Source organism: Corythoichthys intestinalis, chromosome 8 (assembly GCF_030265065.1).
Source record: "Corythoichthys intestinalis isolate RoL2023-P3 chromosome 8, ASM3026506v1, whole genome shotgun sequence".
Classification (NCBI taxonomy): Eukaryota; Metazoa; Chordata; class Actinopteri; order Syngnathiformes; family Syngnathidae; genus Corythoichthys; species Corythoichthys intestinalis.
Genome location: NC_080402.1, coordinates 30,023,881 through 30,050,787, shown reverse-complemented (window position 1 = coordinate 30,050,787; position 26,907 = coordinate 30,023,881). Strand labels below are relative to the sequence as shown.

The 26,907-nt window shown below is 37.8% G+C and overlaps 2 protein-coding genes across 2 annotated transcripts in view; both read right to left on the bottom strand.

Annotated features, from left to right (window-relative positions):
* Positions 1 to 285: 285 nt before the first annotated feature.
* Positions 286 to 12,335, bottom strand: LOC130919882 (uncharacterized). Its single transcript, XM_057842503.1, has 5 exons — positions 12,275 to 12,335; positions 5,307 to 5,733; positions 2,394 to 2,456; positions 2,037 to 2,116; positions 286 to 764 (listed from the first exon to the last, which is right to left on the bottom strand). The coding sequence occupies exons 2-5, from the start codon at positions 5,723 to 5,725 to the stop codon at positions 595 to 597; spliced, it is 732 nt and encodes a 243-aa protein (XP_057698486.1). The 5' UTR covers positions 5,726 to 5,733; positions 12,275 to 12,335; the 3' UTR covers positions 286 to 594.
* A 55-nt stretch (positions 12,336 to 12,390) lies between these two features.
* rab11fip4b (RAB11 family interacting protein 4 (class II) b) overlaps positions 12,391 to 26,907 on the bottom strand; it is a 28,314-nt gene continuing 13,797 nt past the window's right edge. Inside the window, exons 2-13 of the mRNA XM_057843910.1 lie at positions 24,650 to 24,882; positions 24,373 to 24,558; positions 22,622 to 22,756; positions 21,174 to 21,209; positions 20,085 to 20,184; positions 19,820 to 19,923; positions 19,598 to 19,738; positions 19,406 to 19,487; positions 19,142 to 19,279; positions 18,905 to 19,063; positions 16,575 to 16,718; positions 12,391 to 14,350 (exon numbers count right to left, since the gene is read on the bottom strand). Of these exons, the coding sequence (XP_057699893.1) occupies positions 14,234 to 14,350; positions 16,575 to 16,718; positions 18,905 to 19,063; positions 19,142 to 19,279; positions 19,406 to 19,487; positions 19,598 to 19,738; positions 19,820 to 19,923; positions 20,085 to 20,184; positions 21,174 to 21,209; positions 22,622 to 22,756; positions 24,373 to 24,558; positions 24,650 to 24,882 (1,575 nt within the window). The 3' untranslated portion in view covers positions 12,391 to 14,233. The remainder of the gene's footprint in view (positions 14,351 to 16,574; positions 16,719 to 18,904; positions 19,064 to 19,141; positions 19,280 to 19,405; positions 19,488 to 19,597; positions 19,739 to 19,819; positions 19,924 to 20,084; positions 20,185 to 21,173; positions 21,210 to 22,621; positions 22,757 to 24,372; positions 24,559 to 24,649; positions 24,883 to 26,907) is intronic.

Sequence of the window (26,907 nt, the reverse complement as noted above, 5' to 3'; positions counted from 1 at the left end):
TTAGATTTTGTGTTTTATTTCTCATAGCATAAAAACAGTTTTAATTGGCATGTTAACAGTTGCCTTGCCTGCATTAAGTGCTTAATGGATGAAACTCCAGGGAGAAATCCAGTCAGTATGCAAGCGAGTCCTTGGAAATAAACCCATTGAACTCCCTTCGCTCAGAGGAAATGACAGGAAGCTGCAACAACAGTACCATCAAGTGGCCAAATGAAGTTATCGCGACATCAAACATATTTTAATGGGCGATCAGACAAACTTGAATAAAAAAAAAGGGTTGCATGTTGGAACATTTGATTTATTTAGGTTATGAGACAAAAAAAAAAAAAAGAGAATCAGAACAAAAGACTTTTAGTTATTTTGTACAATAAACAAGGAATGATGAGAGTTACACTGGTTGTACACGGCACATAATTCAGAACTAATTTGTAATTGTGTGGATATCAACCTAAATTCTTTTGAAATAATGTCTGTAAATAGGCCAACAAACAAAACTATCATAGATATTCTATGAATGACCCTCAATCTTTATAACCACCTTAAGGGATAACGCGTTTGACTGTAAATCAATCATGTTTATACCAGAATAAAAGCTTACTCATCAGCATCGGCAAACTGTTCAGGCTCAGGAGCGACGTCAGAACAGGACAAGAGGAGTGGGCCTGGGTGGTGTACGGCTGGACTGTAACAGGCTGTTAAAGGCATGTTCTTCAATGGTTCCAGTGTTAAATCCCGCAAAGCCATCACACAAGCATCTTCTGGAACTGGAAGGAGCACATAATATTTTCAAAAGACTCATTGGGGTATCTAGACAGTATCGTGGAAGGTCGGTTAGCACATTGAACAGGGTGAATAAAAAAAAAAAAAAAAAAAAAAAAAAAAAAAAAGTTTAAATTTTCTATAGCTGCAAATGTGAGTGTGAATGGCTGCTTGTATGTGGCCTGTAAAAGCGAAATAGTACCGTGATTTCCCGAGTATAACGTGCACTTTTTCCCCCAAAATCAACTTGTAAAATCATGGTGTGCATTTTAAACGGGTACATGGATGGAGACAGAAATACATATATAAACCAATTTTTAAAAAATTGACACGACCACGTTGTGTTGAAGAAACGTATGCGGTGATCCGTTGCCGACCATTACGGTACGTGACGTCGCCATTTTGTTTCGGTAATACTTCACTCTGATCGGCCGAATGGTTTCGTCTGTGTTAAATTCTGCTTTTTTCACTATTCATAAAGCACAGAATTTAGTTTCTTGAACTCATTTGATTCAACGTTTATTGCAGCTCCGCAACTCGGACCATAACAAACGTAACAACACAGACTTCCTGTGTGTGTCCGTCAACTATATCTGTCCCTCGGGAAACTCAAACCCAAACAACAATAGTTCTTATTGTTACTGTCGTGTCGACAGCAATGAGCTCTGTCGGATTTCTGACTTACGTTCTCACTTTCATTTTACAGTATCAATCCATGCAAGAAACATTTATTCATCATGATGAAACGAGCAAGTTATACAGCAGCCTTTAAAAGAAAAGTGACATCTGTTTTGTTTTCTCCTAGATTCTATTAAGTTGGAGAAGTTGTCAAATCATATTATTACCGTAAATATTGTCAGTTTATGGTAATGTTTTGAACTACCAATATGCTGTGCTTGTGCTGTGTTTCACCAGTCAGTAAAATGACATTTCTGTATCTGTACACGAGCTCTGTTTTCTTGTATTCTTCTATTTATTGGTGCTAAAATTAGGGCGCGCGTTATAAACGGGTACAATAATTTCCCCTAGATTTTACAAGTAAATTTGGGGTGCGCATTATATTCGGGAAATTACGGTATTTGATTTCAGAAATCAGAATTTTTTCCCCCCACCATGAATAAATTACCAAAGAAATGGAAATCAACAATATGAGGCAATTTGAGGAATCATAGTAATCCAGAGAACAAGGGCACCACATTTCATCAATGTGTGTTCACATTACAGTGGCAGACATAGTGTAACAATACTAGTCAAGAGTAAAAATAGAAATTCTTTACCACAGGTTTGGACTTCAACTCTCTTTTCCAAGTCGGCCGGGTACTCTTTTTCCCAGTCTTCTTCCTCCGGTGGCTGCTGGCTAAATTTGTTTTAACATGCAATAGAAGCTCAGGTGGGTTACTTGGGGTACAATGTGAATTAAAACATAGTATGTCACCACTGAAGGAAATAAGGTAATTTAATTGATAATGACATGTTTTTATAGGGCTTTTCAATAGGTTGGCCCTAGTTGTTCCACATTCTTCCGTATTCCTAGTTGTAAATGGCAAGTCGAGGTTATCAAGGGATAGGGTTAGTGATGAGTTGAAATACCAGTGTTGAGATTTTTGATGTGATGTCAGACATGTAGGATTTACCTTAAAATAAATTGTGTGGTCTTCAAACGACCACCAGGAAGCACCTCCCTCCTACTTTTATTCCTATACCGAAACAATGTAGGAAATGAACTTAGTGCCGTTTTTGTGATTGGAATTTGAGTTCATCATTTTGTTTAAGTGTTGCTATAGATAACAATATACAGCAGCATTTACAAACAATGGGAAAATGACAAGAAAACCATCAAAACATTAAAAGACATTTTTATTATTGGAACAATCAACATTAAACCATTTCTTCCAGATGATTACCATATTTTTAGGACTTCAAGCCGCTACCTCATTCTGTTTGTACCATGCAGCTTTTAAAACAAAGCGTCTTAAAGAGTATTTAGAATTTTAACACTGACAGTTTTATTTTTTTTAAACATTAAATTAAATAAAACAAATTAAATATATAATGAACTGAATTACAAATGAAAAAAGTAGGTTATGGATAAAATTATATCTCGATCTTATATATGGCGGAAAATACAGACAAGGCTGAAAAAGGAGTTTCTGCTCTTGCACCCCTCTTTAAAATAAACTACTCTATTTTAAGCCAAAAGAACTGTTGTGTTTGATAGGACATTATGTCTATATGCTGCCACTGCAGGTTCATGGCGCATTAAGCCCCCAAACTATTTTCGTCTGTTTTACCCTGGAAACCCCCGTTTACAGATGTTGCGCAACCGCTTTTGTTTCAACACAGCCACATAAAGAAGGTAATTATATTCATTATTCAAAATGTTTTTCATTTTAAGCTTAGAATCATTAATTGATGTCCAATATTAAAAAAAAAAAAAAAAAAAAAAAAAAAAAATTATTCACTTGCATATATTAAACTTTTAAACAAATTACGTCACAATGAAAAAAAATGGTGTCTGTAAATATGTCACGGATATCTTTTTGTTGTTGTTACTGTAGCATTTTCCCCGATAATTTAGATGATAAATAATTGATCCAAAGAAAAAAATTGAAGAAAAACAAAAAAAAAAGTTTAAAAGGGTAAATATATGAAAAAGAAAATCTCGACCACTCCTTGATGTCTGCGATTTCTGCATCGCTACCCTTGTTATATTACCATGTTTCCCATAAAATTCCCCAAATATCCAGCTGTGGCCATTCACAGCTGTGTCTTGACACTTGGTGATACATGCTACATGGACTTTTTGGATCGAAAAGAGGTAAGAATGTGATAATATCTCGTTACTTAGAATCATGGCGTCTTTAAATATGCTCTCTCACGCTCTCACCTCCAGTTAGGGTTTCGCTGTTCATTTGTATTTTTTTTTTTAAATGCCCCCCTGTTCAAAAATTTTCTTCCCCTAGAAAATTGAGATTTCAAGCTTTCCAATGATGTATCACAAATGTATAAAGGACAATTTTGAAATTTGGCCAAATTGGGGGTCTCAGAGCAGAACTTCAAGTCACCTGAGTGTTTTCCGCCAAATATATACGATATAGACCCCAATCACCAACGTCACACAATCACGTGATCGCTGTATTGTGCCGCCATGTTGTCCGTATTTGTGTGTCCGTATTGTCAATGATTGTAGTTTCTAAAGGTGGATTCACTTGCAAATTATGGAAGCCCCGGTGCTTTCAGACACTGTAAACTCATTGGGTGAGTTGCATAAAAGAGGTTATTTGGAAAAGCTTCGGTCGATCCAGTCGCCAGATCCATATTTGATGCCCAAACCGATGTTTCCTCCCGTCCGGTCCTGTCCCATGCGTCAGAGCTCGTCCTGAGACCACAAAATTTCCAATCATACTCCAGTTTATGTCACGATGAGGAGTCAGGTACCCAAAATCGGCACCAGCCTGAATATAAACCGACATTTGGTCAGCTGAGCGTCACCGTTGTCACGATTGTAAAATGAAACTTGATCGACAACGAGCCGGTGTGTGCCGAAAAATAGCTGCCCCGCGTGAAATGCCCCCCCTGACGGGAGCGCTTATTTATAACGCTTTATTGACGTGAAAACAAATGTTTTCATGGACACATTACAGTAATGGACTCACGACTGTAAGATCCGTTTTAAATAATTAAATTACACAAAATATTAGTACTGTATTTTAGTAACAAATCGTGGCCTGGGCCACCTAACCATCTTTGAACAGAAATGTATTAGTCTACAGGTTTTCACGACCATATCCTAATGACAATCACACAGGTATGACATTTATTAGTTCAAGCAGAGTAAAATAATACATATTCACGGTACAAGAAAGTCGTTTCCGTGTGGGCGCTCCCATCAGAGGGGACATTTCATGCAGGGCGGCTATTTTTTGGCACAACACCTGTTGTTGCGCTCCTCTTCTTGCTGCGCGACCGTGGCAACGAGCTTCGTAGTCTCCGTATGATGTCTGCGATCGTGTTGGCATCATATTGATGTTTTCGCCGCTGTTTAACGGCTGTCGAAACAAACCCGTCATGGACCGAGATAAACAAACTGTGCTGCTTTCGAGATTTGCCCTTTTAACAATGGGCACACAGCCACTACTAAAATGACCGTTTATCTTCTCTGTTACTGCAACCAACCGCCACACATGCCTTCACCATTTTGATGAATCAATGTTAACGATTGTCAGGAAGGTTTTTGGGTTCGTTTACTAGGCGGTGATTCCTTAGACAAGCAGAAAAACACGCAGTAATAGGAGGAATGTATGTAGCGGTAATATGTAAACACGATGAGCTGACGGACAATATGGCGGCACCAGTCAGGGAGGCGGAGTTTCGACGTCACGTGATTGGGGTCTATATACGATATACTAACTGTATAACGTCAGTTTCTGATTGGTGAGCAGCATGTGTAAAACAACAGATCTCAAGTTCTTCAGGGTCTTTTAAAAACAAAACAAAGAACACTGCTTTCATGTTTTTTGACCTAACAATAAATCATTGAGCCTTACCTCCAAATCTTCTTTTTGAAAGTGGTTGTCGAAGGGGGGTCAGCTTCTGTTGCTGGTATCTTAGAGGTGGACAACCCACAGCCCTTATTGGTGGTCCCTTTAACGAAGACGCACCCTGCAGCTGAAAATTTGCTTCTTTGTTTCCTATTACCAGTAGTCCTTGCATGTTTTGCACTGGTAGCCTTGTCCTTATCATGGTTCAAGTATCCATTAACCACATGTAGTGGCTTGCTAACATCTGGTTTGACTGTTTTCATTAGTTTGCTGGCTTCGGAGGCGCCAGATGGGTAGCCATTAGACAATGTCGGTCCTTTAAAAAAACACGGAACTGCATCATGAGGACTATTTGGACAATTGGTGCTACAGATTTTCTCATTGTCTTTCAGTTTTTCCAGGAAATCTGTATGACACTGAAGCATCTCAAAACCTATTAAAAAAGTAGCCTGGTTTTAGTACATTAGTTTGTAAATGCACTTCCAATTCCAATACACTTCAATGGCAATAGTAAAAAAGATAAGACAGCAGTATAAATGGCCTTCATTTGAGATTGCTTTTTAATTTCTTAGGCCTCTGACAATAGAGAAAACAATAATTTATATACCTAGTAAGTTATGGAGGACCAAAACTGCAAAAGGGAATAAATACAAAAGATAAATAAAAGTGAAAAGACATACAAATATACATTTAAAAATAGTAATAATAATTAGAGATGTCCCGATCCCGATCGATCAGGTCCGATCACGTCATTTTCAAAGTATCGGAATCGGCAAAAAAATATCGGCCATGCTTTTTAAAAATATATATATATATATTTTTTAATTAAATCGTTTTCTAATTGTATTTAACGTTACAGACGTAATATGTTACACTCATCCAGAGTCTTTAGTTTAGGCTTAAAGTAGAGTTATCAGATTTATCCCGATAACAGCGGTAATTAATTTAAAAAAAAAATGTATCACGTTAAAATATTTAAGCCAATTAATGCATGCACTGCACGACCCACTCACGCATTGTCGCGCTCAATCTGTAATGGCGCCGCAATATGCAATAATTGCATTTATCGCGCGATAAATAAAAATGAAGGCGGTAATTTTTCCGCTGCGATTTTTCGCCTCGCGTGCACACGCGCGTGCGGCAGACGTGCTGTCAAAAGTTTGGATTCCTCGTTACCAACTGCGCAAAATACATCTTAGTTCCAGGTCCGGCAAAAACTAGCGCCGGAGCCAATCGTTCCCATTATATCCTATTGTTCAACATATACCGGCCGCGTCAGTGCTCCGGAGTGACTGTGGACCATCTATGGCGCGCCGGTGTTGTTGACGTGTGGGGCCGTGGGCGCTCCCGTCAGGAGTGACATTTCACGCGGGGCGGCTATTTTTCGGCACAACGCCGGATATTTACAACGAAGTCCGCCAAAACATTGTTACTGACTTGGCTGCTACGAACAACCCCGCTTTGACAACGGACAGCTGAATAAAATTAAGAGCACTGTGCTTCAAACTCCTGTTTATGAAAGTCGATTGTCATATGCTGCTGTTGTGTAGTAATGAGCAGACGTGACTTCAGCGGCGCTTGCAAACTTTTTTAATGCTCCATTGCGCGCACACACTAGACATCATGAAATGGCAAACTAAATGTACTACGTCCCATGCCATTGGCTACGTGAGCCCAGAGTGATTATGGGACACGTAGCCCATATACTAAATCGATAAATTCTAAACTGTCATGACTGAATGGAAGTTAAGAAGGCCAAATAAATCCTCACCATTGACTATAGATAATGTTGCAAATATTGTTAACCCTTGAGAGTCGAAGGACGCGCCGACGCGTCCTCAGCGCACGTCGTCTTTGAAGCGCCCTCACGTTTTAATTACGTCACCCACATGCCGTTGGTTGGTCTCGTTTTAAAGTGCGGAAGTTGCGGTTTACTCTCGTTATTATTTGAAGTCAATCGACCAACTAAAACGTGAGATATTGTCATTTAAGTTTTATAGTTTTATTGTCCTCTCAAAAAAACATTAAAACGCTGCATGGATCATTTGTTTATGTCTATATTTCCATCATTTGTCCTTTTTCAAAACGGAAGCTCCATGAAAAAAACACAACTCAAACGAACCCTTTCGAAGTCGCAGTGGAAGCACAAAATGCGTTTTGTAAAATAAATATAATTGCCGTGCGAGGTTCCACCGAACGAGAGGGAGGAGTGTTCTGAAGCAGCGAGGTGGCGAGCGACGGCCGTTTGGATTGTGCAGCGACTTTGTGTGACTTTGAGAATGAACGGAAAACTAAATTTAGCGCAAGCTAAAGTGCTTTTTGATCAACTTGAGGAAGAGGATGGTCCAAATTTGTCATCATCGTCTTCTTCGGAAGAGTCCTCGAGTGAAGATTTGAACACGTGGGTGACGCCATCGACGAGCAGAGGTAAGCAAACTCACTTTTTTTTTTTTAATGCTGAAAAAGTTTCTTTTGAAAGTTTCTTTTGATATTGCAAGACAAAGTTAATTTTGATGCAATATAAGTGTGTGTTTGTGTATATAATAATAAAATGTGCATATCAGATCAAAGTCGTATGTGCACTGTGTGTATCCAAGGCAGGAATTTATAATTGTGGTGTTCTTCTTTCTATATGAAGATTAGGGATGTAGCACATATTCAGCTAAGTATTCTTTCTATTGTCATACATATAGATTTCCATTATTACTGATTGCTGTATATATTTTTATTTTACACTTTATTATTTTCATAAATACTGACTTTTTTTCATGTACATTTATAGTGACAATGAAAGTAAAGTGAAATGAAAATGGAAGGGTGGAAAGAGGACCGACACCCCAGGGAAGTGTGGGCTGTGTGATGTCGCCCTGTGTCTAATTCCAGGACGAAACTGCTTTTCGGAGTGGCATGCCTGAAATTTTTTTTTTTAACTTGTTTATTGTAAATATTTTTGAAAATACTTTTTTTTCCAATGTTATATATATATATATTTTTTTCCCACAATCAGTCTTCTCAATTTGTGTATATAAATGTGTGTTCAAGAAGCTTGATTGTGTGTACATAGTTTTCATCAGGTGATGGGCCGCAATACCTAAACTCATAAGGAGATGGCCTCCAAACACTTTTTGTGTTAGATGGTATATATTTTTTCACTGTTCGGTCTGCTGTATATAACCTGTTTTGACTAGAGCATGTATAAAGGCAAAAAACGCCTATGGCTATACCTGTTGTTTATGTTGAATTGTCAAATATAAGACAATTTATTCAAAAAAATTTTTGTTGAATGTTCATCCTAACATGTTGAATAAATAATACAAAGTTTCAAAACGGTTCGTCACGCATGTTTGGTTGTCTATTGGACATCAATATTAAATATTTTGACAAAACGATTTTGGAATTTTTGGTCTTTTTGGGCCCAAAATGATGATTTATAATTGGTCAGTGAAGGAAACAACAGTTTGGACATGAAGTTCAAGGTGTCACAAAAAAAGGGACCAAACCAGGCCATCGTAAACAATTCTTTCTTTGAAATATAAAGGCAACTTCAAAGGCATGCAAAATCAGACAAAATGGGCCCAGACCTTAAAGGGTTAATTAATAGGATAGGATGTTTTGCTCATGTAGTAAACCTAGCTGCTAAGAGAGCTGTAGCAATCAGCAGTGTGTCCTGCCTCACTTTACAAACAGTAAAGATTGTTCTCAGCACTTTTATACAAAATATTTAGTAAGCACATAAATATTATGCACTAAAATGCATGTTTATGTGATGGCAATTTAATTTTTGCTCGTTAGCAAAAAAAACAACAACATATATATATATATATATATATATATATTTTTTTTTTTTTTTTTTTTTTTTTACAGAGCATTAAATGTATTGAATCGGATCGAAAATCGTGTCCCCCGTATCAAAAATCATACCGAACCATGACTTAACTGTATTGTTGCATCCCTATGGAACACCATTGCACAAGCTATGAAGTTTTCATTTGCCTAAATGCTCAAGTTATTAAGTGCATTTAAAAAAAAAAATTTTTTAAACACATTTTATTTATTCTGTGTTTCTGTGCGGTATCAATATTGTTGTTTTTTACTTAAGAGGCATGGTCTATTGTTTTTAGTTGTGATTTCTTAAAAAGTATTTTTGAATTTAAGAGTAAATATTTATTGCGTTTAAATGGGTGTACTTGATCTATTAATATATACCGTATTCTCACTGTTTTATTGTAAATTGGTTAAAAAAAATGGGGGGGCGCAATAATATCGCATATCGCAATAATTTATGAGAATAATTATCGCACACTAAAATTTGTTATCGCGACCGGCCTACTATATATAGAGATAAAAGGCAGCGTAAAATGAGTAAAGTGAATTTTGGCAGCCTTTGGAGCCTTTTTTTTTTTATTGGCTAAAGCCTTACAATCCCTCTCCCTACGATTAGAAACATCATGGGAAGCAATGTGGGGAAGCAAGGTAGCAAATGATCTTTTTCTTAACACCTTATGTTATTTCCCAACGCAAAGAAGATATATCAATTGGTAGCACTACGCACAGTCATGGTTCCACTTCCCATCATGCATTTGGGCATGGTTACAGTATCATTTACTGAAAGCTCAACAAATACACTAGATGGCAATATTTAGTCACAATATACAAAGTCACAAGTCTTTCTATCGGTGGATCCCTCTCACAGAAAGATTATTAATAATGTAAATGCCATCTTGAGGATTTATTGTCATAATAAACAAATACAGTACCTATGTACTGTATGTTGAATGTATATATTCGTCCCAGTTTTATTCATTTTTTTCTTAATGCATTGCCAAAATGTATATGATCGGAAAAAATTATCGGGAATGATTGGAATTGAATCGGGAGCAAAAAAAAAGCAATCGGATCGGGAAATATTGGGATCGGCAGATACTCAAACTAAAACGATCGGGATTGGCTCGGGAGCAAAAAAACATGATCGGAACAACCCTAATAATAATAATAATAATAATATATTATTATGTAATAATAATATAAAAAATAATACAAGTTATATTGTTTTGCCTTGTTATAACTTTGCTCTTGAATTTTGCCTTTTGGTTTCCAAATTAATTAATTTTTTTCTCTCTATTTCTTCTTTAAGCGGGCGTTAAGTACAGCAGTTAGGGAACTTAGGTTAGTTGGGGTCAAGTGTCTCCCAACTCACGTATGTAACTCCCTATTTTAGATCCACTAATTAGGGCGGTGACACTCACCCATTTATTTTGGGGTACTAAAAGTACCTGACAAAATAGGGATTACCTTGGGGTTGTTTTTTTACTCTTGGTTTAGTCGGGGATTTTTGGGGACTTTTTCATTTGCACTATATACTGTAGCTCTGGAGTTGGGGTATTTGTTCTGTGCTGTGTGGCCCATGCCTAAAGGTTTTTTGTTGTTGTTGATTTTTTTAAAAATAAAGTTCTGTGTAACAGTACTTTTGGTTGTCACTGCCTCCTTCATTCACACTCTTTGCCATCCTATGTTAGGTTGGCAACCTCTGATAATCAGGGGAGGACACAAAACCCCCCTCATTTCCTTCGGCATGTTCATGCTGATTAGTGATGCACGGTAATGCATTATTCAACCGATAACCACTAACTTCATCCACCTTCCAGCCTATAACCGATAATGTGAAGCCGATGATTCAATCATAGGATATATATATATTAATTTAAATTATACACAAGAGCAACTGTTACTGTGCAAAAATCCACATCAAATGTGAACAAATAGTACATTTCAACATCTAAACAATGTATATTAATTAATATTAATAAATGCCTTTAGGAGGGGTTGAGGCCCCGGCTCAGAATTGGACAAAATTAGTCTCTTGCACACATTTGGAGGCTTAATCAAGTATAAAATTATCAGATTGCATTATCGGTCGAATTAAAAAAAAAAAAAAAAAATTTAATCTGGATTATCGGGGTGATGTCATAATTGCCATTATCGGCTGATAATTAGCGGTAACCGATATTATCGTGCATCTTTAATGCTGACAATTAAAAAACATATGAGCAAAGCACTGTCATTGATTGATTGACATTTAAATCAATTTATATATATTGCATTTATTTCCACATACATTTTTTTTAATCTATTTGTAATTTTTTAATCTTGAGTCTATAATTTTTTTGTTTAATATTTTTATTTACTTGTTTTTTTTTTGTATCTATGTTTAATTTTCGAATCTTATTTTTGTATTTATATTTTATTTCAATAATTATTTTGTATATACTGTATATATTACACCTGCTTTTTTTTTTTTTTTTTTTAAAATAGTTTTTGTTTATTTATAGTTTAAGCAGCTTTGGTCCTCCATAATAAATGGGTGTTGTTGGCATAGGTTGAATCCAAATTAATAAAATAACGACCAGCCTATTTAGTTTATGAAATCATGTAATGAGGATTGTAACGAGGTTACTTTTTCAAAGTAACTGTGGCAACCCTGAATTTATGGTTTGTATTCGTCAGCCTCGGTAAGGAAAGAGGAAAACCAGACAACAACCCAATTATACGCATATGTACCGGTGAGGTATTACATTTTGGCAGAACACCGGGCCTGATTTTTGCGGTCGTTTTGTCCTCGAATTTTAAAAAAATACAGCGATAAACCTTTAGCTAAACATAGTTCACCACCTATCAATTTAAATACAGTATCAAATTACGCAACAAAACATTGGCTCCGTTACTTGTCCTAACACTTCAGAACTAGAACATATTGGTATGAACGACTTTCACTGTTAATTGCATTTTTGTGGTTAGCTGTGTACAACTTTCCTTTAGCGAAAAAAATGAACGGCGGGCGAGGGGAGAAGCTAATTTTAACCTAATGATTGACAGCTTCTGTTTAGCAAATAATAATGGGGAGGTGACTAGGACGTGAAGTTTTATAGATAAAGGTAATAAATGTCACACGTTATTTCAAATATATTGCGTCTCACCTGCTCTCCAGCCTGCCGCTCAATCCCAGTGGCCTACTGATTGATCAGACATGGCTCTACCCCCACCCCCACCCCCACCCGGAAGAGGAAGTTCGACTCGATGAAGAGGGCGCCATATTTGTGGTGTTAGCATATCGCGCAGCTATTATGCTAGCGCAAGTTCTTTTCATTAAAAAAAAAAAAAAAAAAGATTTTGAATCAGTGGAGAGACAAATATGAAGCCAGTCTTAAATAATGAACACTTATGGTATCATCCTTAGTTTTCTTTCAAAAACAAGCTGCACTATATTCATCAAAAAATATGAAATGGAAGAGTTCAGAATACAAGTAGTGCAAGTGTTATTTATTTTCACTTAATAACGCTGTGACGTATTGTGAGTATATACAATGTGTGTACATGCGCGCGCATGTGTATGGTCTCACTCAAAACAATTTTCATACTTTGAGAACCCTGTTAATGCCATGTGCTTCATTTCTAGTATAAGTAGCCCAAATAAAACCATTTGTTAAGCAAGTTAACAACAAAAAAGTAGAAAATAAAAAGTAGAAAGTAAAAAAGTAGGTATTAGTGGATAAATTTGGTCTACACCACTGAGCACAAATAAGGAAGACTTAACAATAAAGCACACTGAAACTATATTAACCTTCTGTTAGCAACAACAACAAATTCTCCTGCAAGATGATTTTTTTTTTAATTGCCAGCGTTCGCACATGTAGCACACAATGTATTGTGCAATGCATCCACTAATAGGCCACTTAAGCAATTGCATGTTCTTTCCTGATAAAATCTGTAGAAAATAGATTCCTTAAAAAGACTAATCAGTGGTACATTTACAAACGATCCCTACGTAATTACAAAATTTACATGTTGCGAGAAAAATTAAGACATAGAACGTCTGTTTCTGAAAAACGTCTTCCAAGGCACAGACGAAACATAAACCATGCAGATGGAGAAACAATTTTTGTGCAAGGAAGCAAAACTCAAGTTTCAGGTAATTACATAGTACAGCATATATGTCCCTCTCGCACATCAACATGTACATTCAAGATATTTACAGTTTCATACAATCATTTGGGCTGTGTAGTCATGTCTTTAGTACCACGCCGCAGCGGCAACACAAATGTCACATTCATTTCCTCTCGTCACATTTCTGTTGAGCTTATTATTGCTAATAACTGTGTAAATTGGTGAGATGCTAAATAGGATTAACATCAATTCCAGTTTAATGCCACTCCTTGGCTGGCAACACCCTCCAACCCCTAAAGTGACGACATGAGCAAATAAATGAAGAAATCCTTGAGTGAAATAAGTGACACAGTATGTGTCATTGCAAAATTTTTGGAAGACATTTACTCAAAAGTAAACCCAAATAGCTTGTGACTGTCATTTGACTTCCCCATAACCCTCCTGTTTGGGTACATGACCCATTATACTCAAAGTCCTTTCTGATCACCTTTGCCTTATTTCACAACCTTCTCTTTAGACATGCCAGTAGCAAACACATCACTTACAACTGTTTTATTTCAGTATTTCACTTACTTGACTGAAAATGTTGCCATTTTCAGATCAGGCGGTAGTACACTGGCCACCTGTCTGACAGTGCTTATCTCCAGGCCTACACTGAGCAAAACTGTCCTTTAGCTAATAGGGCAATAGATAATGGCAAAGCACAGATCCGCTGGATTACGCTGCTCCAGCTATCATCCCAGTGTGCAAATAGTTCAGTACTGTAAATCAGTCGACCAATCCTAAAGCACAAGGATGATTGGTCTTCACAGTTAGAGTACAAAAAAATGCGGATGATGTTCAAGAGTAATAGAAACATAACCATCTGGTCAACTCCCTTTGTGTCCCTGTTTTTCCAATCCATAAACAGCAGAGGGAGATATTCCAGTTGTTTATGTTCCATAACAGGGTGTTTCATATTATGTACAGACTCTTAAAAATCAGAGTCACTGCTAGTTCTTGATTTCCAGAATAGATGGATTGTGATCTAGGATAGATAGAATTATTTTGTCCATGTACTGTCGCAGGCGCATGTTGATTTCCTCCTGCTCCTTCAGTGCTTCCATTAACTGTGGAAATAATAGCAGCAAAGGTCAGAACGGTTTGATAATTAACCGATTTGTTTGGCTTTTTCATTTAATTATAGGCGTGACAAGCCAGTGGGGCGTTAGGAATGGTTCTAATGGTGATCTTCATATTGCATAATAGCTGCACTTTTGACTCAGATGAGGAAAACTGTCAGGCAATGCAGTCCTCATGCTGACTCATCCATTTCTGCTCCCCAGTGCACAGTAATTTGACTCAGTTTTGGCCAGTCGGTTTTCAGAGGCATTATAAATGGAGAATGAGTGAAGCTATAAATAAATCAATAAAAACATGTAGAGAACCTGAATCTCTGTATTTTCATTTTTGCATGCGGCTCTGGTAAGGAAACATTTTATTCAGGCAGCTAGAAAACTGACTTTGTTGAATGAACGATTCATTGATGATTTTATTTTTTATAATTAAAATAGCAAAGATATACAGTGGGGCAAATAAATATTTAGTCAACCACTAATTGTGCAAGTTCTCCAACTTGAAAATATTAGAGAGGCCTGTAGTTGTCAACATGGGTTAACCTCAATCATGAGAGACAGAATGTGGGGAAAAAAAACAGAAAATCACATTGTTTGGGATGCCTGGCTGTGTGTTTGGGATCATTGTGATGCTGAAAGACCCAGCCACGTCTCATCTTCAATGCCCTTGCTGATGGAAGGAGATTTTCACTCAAAATCTCTCGATACAAGGCCCCATTCATTTTTTCCTTTACATAGATCAGTCGTCCTGATCCCTTTGCAGAAAAACAGCCCCGAAGCATGATGTTTTCACCCCCATGCTTCACAGTGGGTATGGTGTTCTTCGGATGCAATTCAGTATTCTTTCTCCTCCAAACACGAGAACCTGTGTTTCTACCAAAAATTTCTATTTTGGTTTCATCTGACCATAACACATTCTCCCAGTCCTCTTCTGGATCATCCAAATGCTCTGTAGCGAACCGGAGACGGGCCTGGACGTGTACTGGCTTCAGTAGGGGGACAAGTCTGGCAGTGCAGGATTTGAGTCCCTGGCGGCGCATTCTGTTACTGATAGTAGCCTTTGTTACTGTGGTCCCAGCTCTCTGTAAGTCATTCACTAGGTCCCCCTGTGTGGTTCTGGGATTTTTGCTCACCGTTCTTGTTATCATTTTGACGCCACGGGGTGAGACCTTGCATGGAGCCCCAGATCGAGGGAGATTATCAGTTGTCTTGTATGTCTGCCATTTTCTAATAATTGCTCCCACAGTTGATTTCTTTACACCAAGCGTTTTACCTATTGCAGATTCAGTCTTCCCAGCCTGGTGCAGGTCTACAATTTTGTCTGTGGTGTCCTTCGACAGCTCTTTGGTCTTGGCCATAGTGGAGTTTGGAGTGTGACTGACTGAGATTGTGGTCAGGTGTCTTTTATACCGATAATGAGTTAAAACAGGTGCCATTAATACAGGTAACGAGTGGAGCCTCGTTAGAAGAAGTTAGACCTCTTTGAAAGCCAGAAAATTTGCTTGTTTGTAGGTGACCAAATACTTATTTTCCACTCTAATTAGGAAATAAATTCTTTAAAAATCAAACAATGTGATTTTTTGTTTTTTTTCCACATTCTGTCTCTCATTGTTGAGGTTTACCCATGTTGACAATTACAGGGCTCTCTAATCTTTTCAAGTAGGAAAACTTGCACAATTGGTGGTTGACTAAATACTTATTTGCCCCACTGTACATAGTTTTTCCTTTAATTCCACATTGTCATGACTGAATGTTGTGTGTTGTAGAGATGAACCTACATCGCATCACCATTGAGATTTTTACTGCTGCGATAATCTCACCTCATGAAGCAGAATTTTATTTAACCCCTCTCACATTTGAGTGACTTAAGCGACAAACCTATTCACCTATCAGTGTCAATCCTCACTTTCCTGGATTTTGTGGCCAATCAGAAATGGCAATAAGAAACAAGTTTTTCTGCACTGCATTGGCTGCTAAAAACACCAGTTGTACCTCGTTGTGGTATAAACAAGATAGTTGTGTAACGGATAAATCGTCATAGTTTGGCATGCACGTATTTTCACTCAAAATCGTGCAGCCCTGGTGTGTAGGATTCTGAGTAAAATATTGTATTTCATTATAAAACAAAACCAACACATAACAAAATTTGGAAAAATTGAAGCACTCTGAATAATTTCTGAATGCTCTCTGCAATCATAAACCATGTTATGAGTTTTACCTGGTCTCTGGAGGCGTTATCTATCTCAGCAGCCAGAGACTGGGCTTTGGTCTGCGTGGCGAACAAATTCTTGGCTTCGTACAGGCTCAAGCTGAGTATCTGACCGTTCAGCTCATCATTCTGTTCCTTCAACCTCTGGTTCTCCTATAAAAAAAAATGGATAAAGAGAAGAAAGAGGAAACCATTCAGGTCACAGGGATGAATTTCAGTATTTTGTAAGTGGCTGCTGCGAAACCTTGCGGATAATTGCTAGCACTTGCTTGGTCATCCAGCATCAAAGGCAGCAGTGCACATCTATTAAAACAGTCAATACCTATGGGGTATTAAGCAGGTTATGAGTGCTATCCTGCCTTGCCTGGTGTGTTATGAAAGCTCCATGATAACCTTGAACAGACTATTGTACAGAGTGAGTTTGCTTTTTCTTGTGAGCTTTACTTTATCATTAGTTGCCAAGTCCGGGTCAGCTGGAGCCAGTTCGTTGTACTCCATTGAGATTAGTGGGGAGGGGAGATGTCAAGGAAGCAATTTTACCATTGAACCAGGACGGAGCAGTGTACCCAAGAACCCCAGCTGATGGAATTCAGGGGGAAGAAAGTCTTGGGACATGTATTGCTGCGCACACACACATAGCATAAACATTTACGCAAGCATGAGATTATGAGTTTCTCTTAAGGGACACTTAATTCTGACTGTTTTGCTATTCCTTGTTTTGTAGAAGATACATATTAAGTGAATAATGTTGATCAATTAATAAAAGATGTAAATACAGTACAGTTACAGGAAAAATAATGACCTTATTTTTCCGACTACAAGCTGTCACCTTTTTATCTCCATTTGTACCCTGCGGTTTTTATAACGAAGCAGCTTATTTGTGGAGTTTTGGGGGAGACAAACGAATTTCACATTTTCTCATAAAAAGAAAAAAAAAAAAAAAAAAAAATCATGTTTCCATTTTGCTCCATGGCGCATCATGACGTTCCCAACTTGCCACATAGGGTGTGTTCAACGTCTCTAAAGACTTGGGCGAGTGTTCCATTATGACAACATTCCAATGTGTATCCACGCGCACTCAGTGTATATTCTATTCACCAAAATATTTAGTCAACGAACACTTTTTCATGATGATGTTGAGACAATAACGAGCTAAAAAAGTGTTTTGGGAGACTAAAACATAACGAGCCGAATGTCAGTGAGACGAGAACGAGACGAAAATGCACAATATGAGTCGACTTGTGGTGTCTGGCTCCCCGATTGACAGGCTGCTGTATAAGAATGAGAAGGACGCAACTCTGCGTGTTGATGCAGTTCATAACGATAGTTTTGATATTTCGGTCTAAGATCTTTGAGAAGATTTTTGAAAATTGAAAAAGATGGCGGAGGGAAATATATTTTTTGTTTAATATGGTTTCTCTAGGAGGACAAACATGACCCAAACATTCTTTCAATTCATCAATATTGTAATGAAGTTAAACTTGAGTTGGCATTGTACAACAGAGTAATCATGTGGTGCGTCATTCTCTATAGGATCCACAGCAGGGAAAATAAACATTTAATCATGAAGGCAAATTATGTATTTGTAGCCAACTAAGTCATTTTGATACTAGGCTTATATGGCTCATATCGATACATACAGCCGGTGTTGCTTTCATTATAAGGCTTATACAAGGCTTTTATTTTTTTTGCAGCGCCAGACATACTGTACCAGTTTGTTTTTTTTGGTCAAATATGGCTCTTTCAACATTTTGGGATGCCGACACCTGGCATATGAGATGTAAGTCGTACTATTGCTACAAGAAAAAAATTACACGTAGGGTAATGTAGCTGTTATCAGCCATGCATTTTATGAACATACCTACCGTAGCTGAGAGCTACGACATTAGCCTGGCTAATGAAAGATTACAAATATACTGTATGTTTGTTATGGTTTTTCTTGGGGAAAAAAACGTGATTTTTTTTTTTTGCCGTGGCACGACATGGTTAGGCTGTCGGACGCAGCCCACCACCACAGCTTCAAAAAATCCTAGAGTAAACCCTGTATAATGTTTTTGTCATAGTTTTTGGACTATAAGACATGCATGACTATAGGCCACACTCACCAAATTTTTACAAGAGAACTGTTCATATATAAAGAGCACGGGGCTATTAACCACAAGTGTCCACATTGCATTACGTTTTTACCAAAATGCAGCTCATTAGCCTGTAAAAATCCTTGCATAAACCGCAGTGGAATGCAGGGAGGAAATGTGGCTTCTTATAGTCAGAAAATTACGGAATGTTAAAATGTTGAACACCAGGAGCCGCGGGGAGCAGACGATGCTTTTAATAGGTACCTGTTTGAGCCTCTTGACCTCGTACTCCAGCTCCACCTCTCTGGTCCTGCTGTTGTATTCCGACAGACTAGAAGAAGAGCTGCGTCCTCTTCCAGGTTTCTCTGATTCCAACTTGAAGAGCTGCAAATGCTCCAACTCTCGCCGCAGGTCTTCAATTAACTGCATAAAAGTAGTCAATATGGTTAATACAATGTCATTGTTATGTGACAGACTAATTCGTGAAATATTTATTTCCACCTCCTGCATGGCTTCTTTCTCTTGCTGGAACTGCTGCCTGTTCTGTCGCAGTTTGTCCATCATTTTCCTGTACAAGTCCATTTCATCCTTAAGGCGCAAGCTGGTGTCTTCCAGTTTATCGGTCATTCTTTGCTTCTCCTGAGCACAAACATTTTCAGGTTTTTGCGCAATTTTTGTAGTTTCAGGAAAGAAGATCAGGACTACAGAAACAGATGTTGCTAAGAATGAGCTAATCAAATCAAATTTAAAAAAATTGTGGCTCACCTCATCTAATTTCTCTGTGTGAGTCTTGAGTCTGCACATGCTGACATGCATTTCATTTTTCTCATCCTCCAGCTGTTTAACTCTAACAGTATAAAACATCCACAGTGATCATTTAAACTACACACAAGAGGATAAAACAGCAACGTGCGTCTCTCACAACAAAAATGCTAGATGTATGTGTGGATTTCTCACCTGTTGTTGAGCAATTCAATCTCTGTATTTTTGTCATTCTCCATTTTACTAAAGGCTTCTCTGTGTCTTTTCAACTCATCCAGTAGATTTTGGCTCTCGCGGGTCTCCTGGTCTTTTAGCTGCTCCTCTAGGTCATTTACTCTAAAAATTAAATTTACAACAATTAAGATTATCCTTACGGTACAACTGATTTCAAATCATATATATTTGTGGCTATCATACCTGTGTACTAAATGTGTGTTGTCCTGCTTCAATTTGGACTTCAGATCACCATTCAACAAAATGTCATTCTCTAGTTCTGCAACTTTCTTCTCCAAAGAGTTCACCTAGCAAAAAGGGAGAGCTTGATTGTGCTCTTCAGAGTTAAGCATGGCTAGTAATCAACAAATGCCCTTTAATCACTTTTATTTTTTGCACTGACACATGGAAGCCATACACTTTAATTTTCATTTTATCTTATATTGTACTTTTAAAAATGGTTATATACCTTCTCATTTATGTCGATGTCACAAGAGTCGATGCTATCTCGGAAAAGGTCCTCTGTACTGCCGTTCCTGCTACTCAAGTTGCTATTGTGGAGCAGCTGCCTGCTCAAACACACAGTGTCACATATTAGATCTCTTTAGTGTGTTTGCATGACTGGAACAACAAGTGCAGGGCAGTGGGAACTATCGCTCCAAGGAAAGCAGAATGATAGAGGGACTACACCCAGGGCCAATGTCAACAAAAGAAAGTAGTGCAAACAGAATTAAAATAGAACTAGCTAGTTCAGCTGTGACGTAAAGAAGGTGTTTCTATGTTTAAATTGACGTTTGAATTGTGTTTTTCATGCTTATAAACGACAACAGCAGCCTTTCTTTCTTGAGGGAAGAGGAAACTAAAAGAGGAACAGATAATGAGGGCAATAAAACGGAAAGAAGGAACCAAAGCAGACAGAGAGAGGACAGTGTGCACATCAAGTACTATATTGAATACATAGATCAGCTCTGACAGGCCATTTTCACTCTGTCACTATAACTCAATTGATGCAGCTAGAAAAAGTAATACAACAAATCACCCTGATCAGACTAACAGACCATGCGGCCCAGAACAATGATTTTACAGCACTTTCTGTTAGAGATGTCATTGCTTTTATAGGAATAAGTAGTTAGTAATTAACTGATTGTTCATGTATACCATTGCAAGGGTTAACAGAGATAAGGAAGTTGAAAATGCTTATCTGGCGTATCATTTTACTGTAACGCAAATGATAAATAAACGTTTCTCACTTTTATCATTTGTTGGACTAAAGAACTTGTAATGTCAACCAGTCTATTTTCAGAAAACTGATGTTCGAATACAAACGTATCGAAATGGGTTTAAAGCAAATTGTTGTCCATATGGATATGGACAGTGTGTGTGAAGATCAAAAGACCCATACCAATGGAGCATTTCTAATATTTTGGCTCCCTCACATGAGAAAATATTTAAAACTGTTTTCAGTATGATGTAATATAGAACTAGTTTGGTCCTCAAAGCAAACTTGAATCCCTACAAAGATAGAAAGACAGGAACACTAAGAGAGGGTATCACTTACCTCCCAAATGCTGTGCTGGAAATTTTCCTGTTGGGGCTGCAGCCAAACAAATGTGAGAAAAGGTTTTATCAGTAAATTGCTGTGGAGATGCCTCACAGTTTAACAATTCAGTAGAAAAAAACAGCATATGACACTTGGGGGCCAGGTTTGGCTCGCCACGTTAATTTGTGTGGTCGGCAAAAGGAAATTATGAGCATCAGCTTCATTTTTTTTCTTTGTTACTACAATGAAATTTAAATAAAATTTCTGTAATTCATAATGAAAGAGCAAGGACTGAAAAACTATGAGAGTATTCATTTTTTTCACACAAAAAAAAAAACAAAAAACAAAAAAAAAAAACTGCAACATAAGAAAAAAATGAATATTTACTTCTTGGGCCATATAAAATAAATGTAAATGGGGAAAAAAAAATAGAAATTTTAAACTTTCCTAATTTTAAATAAAAACAAAAAGTTAAAAATGACTAATGAAACTACTGGCTCTTTAACATTTTCTAAAATGTAATAAAAATATACGAGACAATATTTGCAATGAAAAAGTTCAAAGAAATACGATTCAAGCAATTTGAGGATGACAATCTGAGTCTGTCATGGCAACCCTTGTTGGCAGACAATGGCATTCCGAAGGAACCCATAACTACAAAGTGGCAGCCACAAAGGTGAGTTTGACACCCCAGCTTTAAATTGTGTGTGATAACAGGGATGTAGAACACTAAATGAGAAAGGTCAATCCTTATTTGTTCAATGGAAGAAAAAATTAATGCCTGCCCAACTTCATGAGTGTTATCCAGGTAAAACAGGATGCAACATATTAAATGTGACCACTTCAATTACATTCACTAGAGATGATGAAGAGCCAAAAGGCAGCCAAGCCTATTCTAGTCAAACATTCCCAATTGATGTATTTCCATCAACTCTTTCTGTCCATGACTACTCTATTATTTATATTGAAAAAGCATGTTTTTTTCTGCCTAGTCAGCTTTGAGTACCTCACTGAATTCAAGATGAATGAGTGGACGTAAGCAGGTACGACTATTGAGGGTCACCCTGGATTGTATTTCCATTAATAGCTTCCCTGCCGCAATGCTTGATGAGGTAAGCGTGGGAGTGAAAGCCTTATGTAAGAATCAATTAAGCCTTTACCTTTGGGAGTGCATGCACATGTATTTAAAACAATGTTTTATTTGTAGTAACTAACTATAAATGTATGGTTGTGCACGAACATCATCGTACATCTTCGAACTGTTTGCTGTACTGTATATCGTGTTGCATCGACAAAAATACAGGTGAATCATTACAGAATTTAACTGATATGTGCATTCTTTACTGAGCGGTAAGTCATTTGAAGGCAAGTGATCAGTGATTGGATATCTTGATCATAATTCATATGATGTAAGACTACCAGATCAACATTGAACAGATAGTAAATATGACAGAGTGGCATTCTACCTGTTAGCCTTGAGATTTTTTAGACGCGCTTCCAGGTCATTAAGCAGGTTGACTTTTTTGCTGCACTGAGAACAGTAGACATCCACCATCTCGCTCGGGTAAAGATGACGCACTTTCCGAGGCGTCTGGCCTGCGCTGTAGACATACATACGTGCACAGACGTGAATCTCACCAGGTCAAGTAAATCTACTACCATGTGACTTTATTGTGAAAATGGGGTGTCTTGTGTTAGTAAGTACAAAAGTTGAGTCATCTATACTCCTTTATATTTAGGCAGTGCTTTGAATAATGCCCTGTGAAACACTCTACACACCCACTTATGGATCGAATTGTCTTTCCAGACCTTCCCTATAATTACCTCTCCTTGATGTTAGGGAGATTTTGTTTGAAATCGTTCCGCTTTGTTTGGTGCAGTTAGAGTAGTGCAAAGGTTGCTTTCACTCTGCACTGACTTAACCACTTGTCGCATGTCAAGGTGCAATCGTTAAATGTACACGCGTGATTGTTTTTTGGTCATGAATCAAAGGCTGCCACAAAGCAAAATCACAAATAATTTCTGTGCATTTTGTATAAACTTGATGGTTTAGGCCAAAGTGTGTCAAATTTACTCAATGGCTTGCTTACATAAGTGAAGATGGGGGGAGTACAACTCTATCAACATCTATCGCTGTCAGTGGCAGACAATGAGTTAACGGAGAGGCCTTTATTTGTACAAATGATATTTTCAACTAAGTTGCATTGCTCGCGGTGCTTAAAAATGTCAGCAGCAACATCGCTGAGAAACCTCAGGTCAATGTGAATTAGAATTGCATTGAAAGGGTTAGTACATATTACATGATTACAATTAATAAATGGGCAGGGGATCTTGTTTAAAACATACGGTTAGAATTCACGCATAATTCCAATTTAGAGATGTTGAGTGATTAGATGCTGATTTTGATTAGAAACAGAGGCTGCAAAGCAGTTAATTATTAACCTCATCTGAATGAATTACACATACATGAAATAAAATACATTTCAGAAAATTATTCTCCCAGGTGGGAAAAGGGAGGTATCTATTTCTAGGAGGGATTTGTCTTAACTGAAGGACTCTTGTTACTCTTTAGGGCAACTTCTTGTATTATAGAAATGGGATGAAAGAGCTCCAGTTTTTACACTTATCAACACGGTGCTAGAAGAGCGTAAAAAGAGATTTTGGATATTAGATAACTCTGATGGCATACTACCAAACCAAAATGTCACAAATACTGGATTTACAGGTTAATTACGTACACAAGTTACACAGGTATATTGTGGCAATTGTTAACTAATCGGGATTTGGGGCTGATCCAATTACTGTAATGAATTGCATCTATTTTTCTCTGAACATGTAATGTAAGACTTCTCCTAAATCTGGCTCTCATTTTGAATATAATTCTCTCTTTACCAGTTGATTTAGTTTTGTTTGTTTGGGATGCAGGTAAAAACCACAGAGCTTTTTTTCGAATTGATCAGTCAAGAGTCTTAATCACATTAAAACAAAAGCCGCTGGTGAATATCAATGTCGATCTAGAGGCAAATGCTACAAAACTACTGCTCCGCAAAATGTATGACCAACTTCATTCGGATGGTGACATACAATGTGGCCACCTTCTTGCAAGCACTGAGTTCCACGAGCTCCATTGCCAGCTCTCATTAGAGTGTGCAAGTGTTGAGTCATTGTCCGACATGAAATGTCATGTTCTGTTTTGTATAGTGTCTCTGAAGTTTACCTAGAGGACACAGATGAGCCTAGATCAGAGTACCCGTTTATTCGGGTCTCATCGTCTAGACAGGGACTGCTGGAAGCATAGTCTGGCTCCTCCCCTACACCGTAGTCCTCAAACTGCTCCTCGTTCAGTGAAGCCGAAGAGCGCGTTGACAGGTCAGAGATCACAGAATTGCTTGTGCAGCTCGTCCTGATGTCAACACAATGAAAGAATATATTGTTGGTGGGGGGAAAAAAGAATTTGGGTCTTCAATGGACACGTAAAATTAGATGTAGCCTACTTCTCAGCAGGAAAGAAGAGATCCCCCAATATATCTTCTTTATCCCCAAATCTCGTGGGACCCTCCGAGGTGTCAGATCCTTGGGTGCTCTCCACTGCACTGTCTCTGTCCGAGTCCCTTTCCTTGCTGTCGTCTTCCTCGGTGTCTCCAGGGAACAGTGGGCTGCTGGGTAAATCGTCCGGATAGGCCCGTGTGCACATAATGACCGGACAGTGACGCTCGTCCTCGCTTGACTAGTGGATGACAGGAAAAAGGACACAATATTCAATCATTCAGCCTCATGAAAACATTTTAAGAGGATACTCCAGTGTTAATGCATTAAAAAATATGGATGGCATGGCGAGGAAAATGAATGAATGAACGTACTATGTAAAGAAAAAAAAATCAGGTACGTTAAGTCATAGGAGGCAGGGCAGGTGGAGCCCAATTTGGTCATTAATCGGACTAACATATTTAATTTTGCTGATCCCATAACATTTCAAAAACAAGCTTAAGGTGAATCTCACTGAAGAAGGTTTAAACAAATGGATAGTTTCAAGGGACTGTGTAGTCCTTTTGCTTTGCTTCTTAATACATGAAACATGTATTTAGTTTCACGTTTAGTTTAATTTTGAGTTTGACGTAATTGCTCCATGAATTCAGATTCGGGAGACTCGACAGTTCAGCCCGCCGCCACATTCTTGAAAAATGTGGCCCAGATCAGATTTAAACCACATACGAATGTGACCCAGATCGGATTTAAAATGGTCCACTTCTATGCGACTTGTCCCGTTCAGACCGTCAACTTAATGCTTCACTGGAGTCGGAAAAACACGAAAAAATCGGATTCGTGCATTAAGACCTGCGGTTTGAACCAAGCCATAGTTTTCATGAAAAGTTATGTAGGTACACATTTTTCTGGTCCTATTGTATGTGTATAACGTGACTTTCTTCCCAAAATAAATGTTGTAATGAATGCTAATATATTACAAAATTTTCAAAATTTTATAACAATGATTTTTAACTATGTTACAGTTTTGTGTTTAAGACTATCTTCTGAAGACTTATTTTGCTTTTTCTGACATTAAAAAAAATAAAACTTAATATATCTGCAATGTCACAGTGGGCCACATTAATAAATCATGGTTTAAGGTGGATTAGACCTTTAGTAAATCCCCTTTCTGTGGGAATGTCCCTAAACCAAAGACAGGGGGTCTGGAGCTGAGGAGCTGGGAGGGGTGAAAAGGTTCATGGGTCATAGGCCACAGGTCCTGCTACACTACATTCAAGTATTTTTCAATCCAGTGATTCAACAAGCTTTAGCCCAGCATGACTAAGCAGTTGAGAGGCCACAGAGCAAAAGGGGGATGTGCAGGTGAAAAACAGCGATGAGATTGGACGGACTACCTAACAATTTAGATGCAGCTAAAGAGGGGAAACACTTAGCAGAGTTGTGCAACAAGTTAAAGAGTGAAAACTCAGTTTAATAAAAAAACAAACAAACAAAAACTGATTGCAACCAAATACGAGTTGCCCTTTTTCTGGCAATGTCAAACGATGCAAAAAATTGTCCTAAACATGTAGGCAATTAAAAGCCTGTCCATCAGTGTGGTGTACAAAACAAATGAGTTCTGATGATATGTTTAAAAGGAAGTGACTTACGGGTTTAAGGGCCAAAGCAAAGCCCCCATCGCAATTTTTCCAGAAACTGCATTTTCTAGTTAGCGAAGCAAATTTTCCTGGTTGATGAAATTACCATCTTAAAATGCTTCACATTGTACAGCTGCAGTTAAAACATTCAATAAAACCCTAGTTATTTTTCAACAGTTACCAACAACTAAACAACTTAGGGTGAATTGAGGTGAGTTTGTTCATGCAAGTGCTACCACAATAGGAATCATGATTCCCGCTATTTTTCTAGCAGGTTTTCTGACAGTTCCTGTTTCATGCACTCAACTGATTGCACATAAGCCTTGCCAGCACTGTTTACATCACAAACATCTGATACTGCGGGTGTGTCGCCATTAAAGAAAGAACTCATGGCACACTTAATCCAGATATTAGTTTTAATAGTCGTGAATTACTTTCAAAAAGTATCCGACCAGGTACTACCATTGTTTCTGTGTCACAGTAGTTGCAGATCAAGTCCTGTAGTCATGTGGATGACTCCGTAGAAAGGTTTTGAAGAGAACGTTTAGTACTATTATTTGTTTTATATTGTTAGCTTTTGATTGCCTACCTTGTTTGTTCTCATTTAAATTCCAAGACCTCTCACCCAA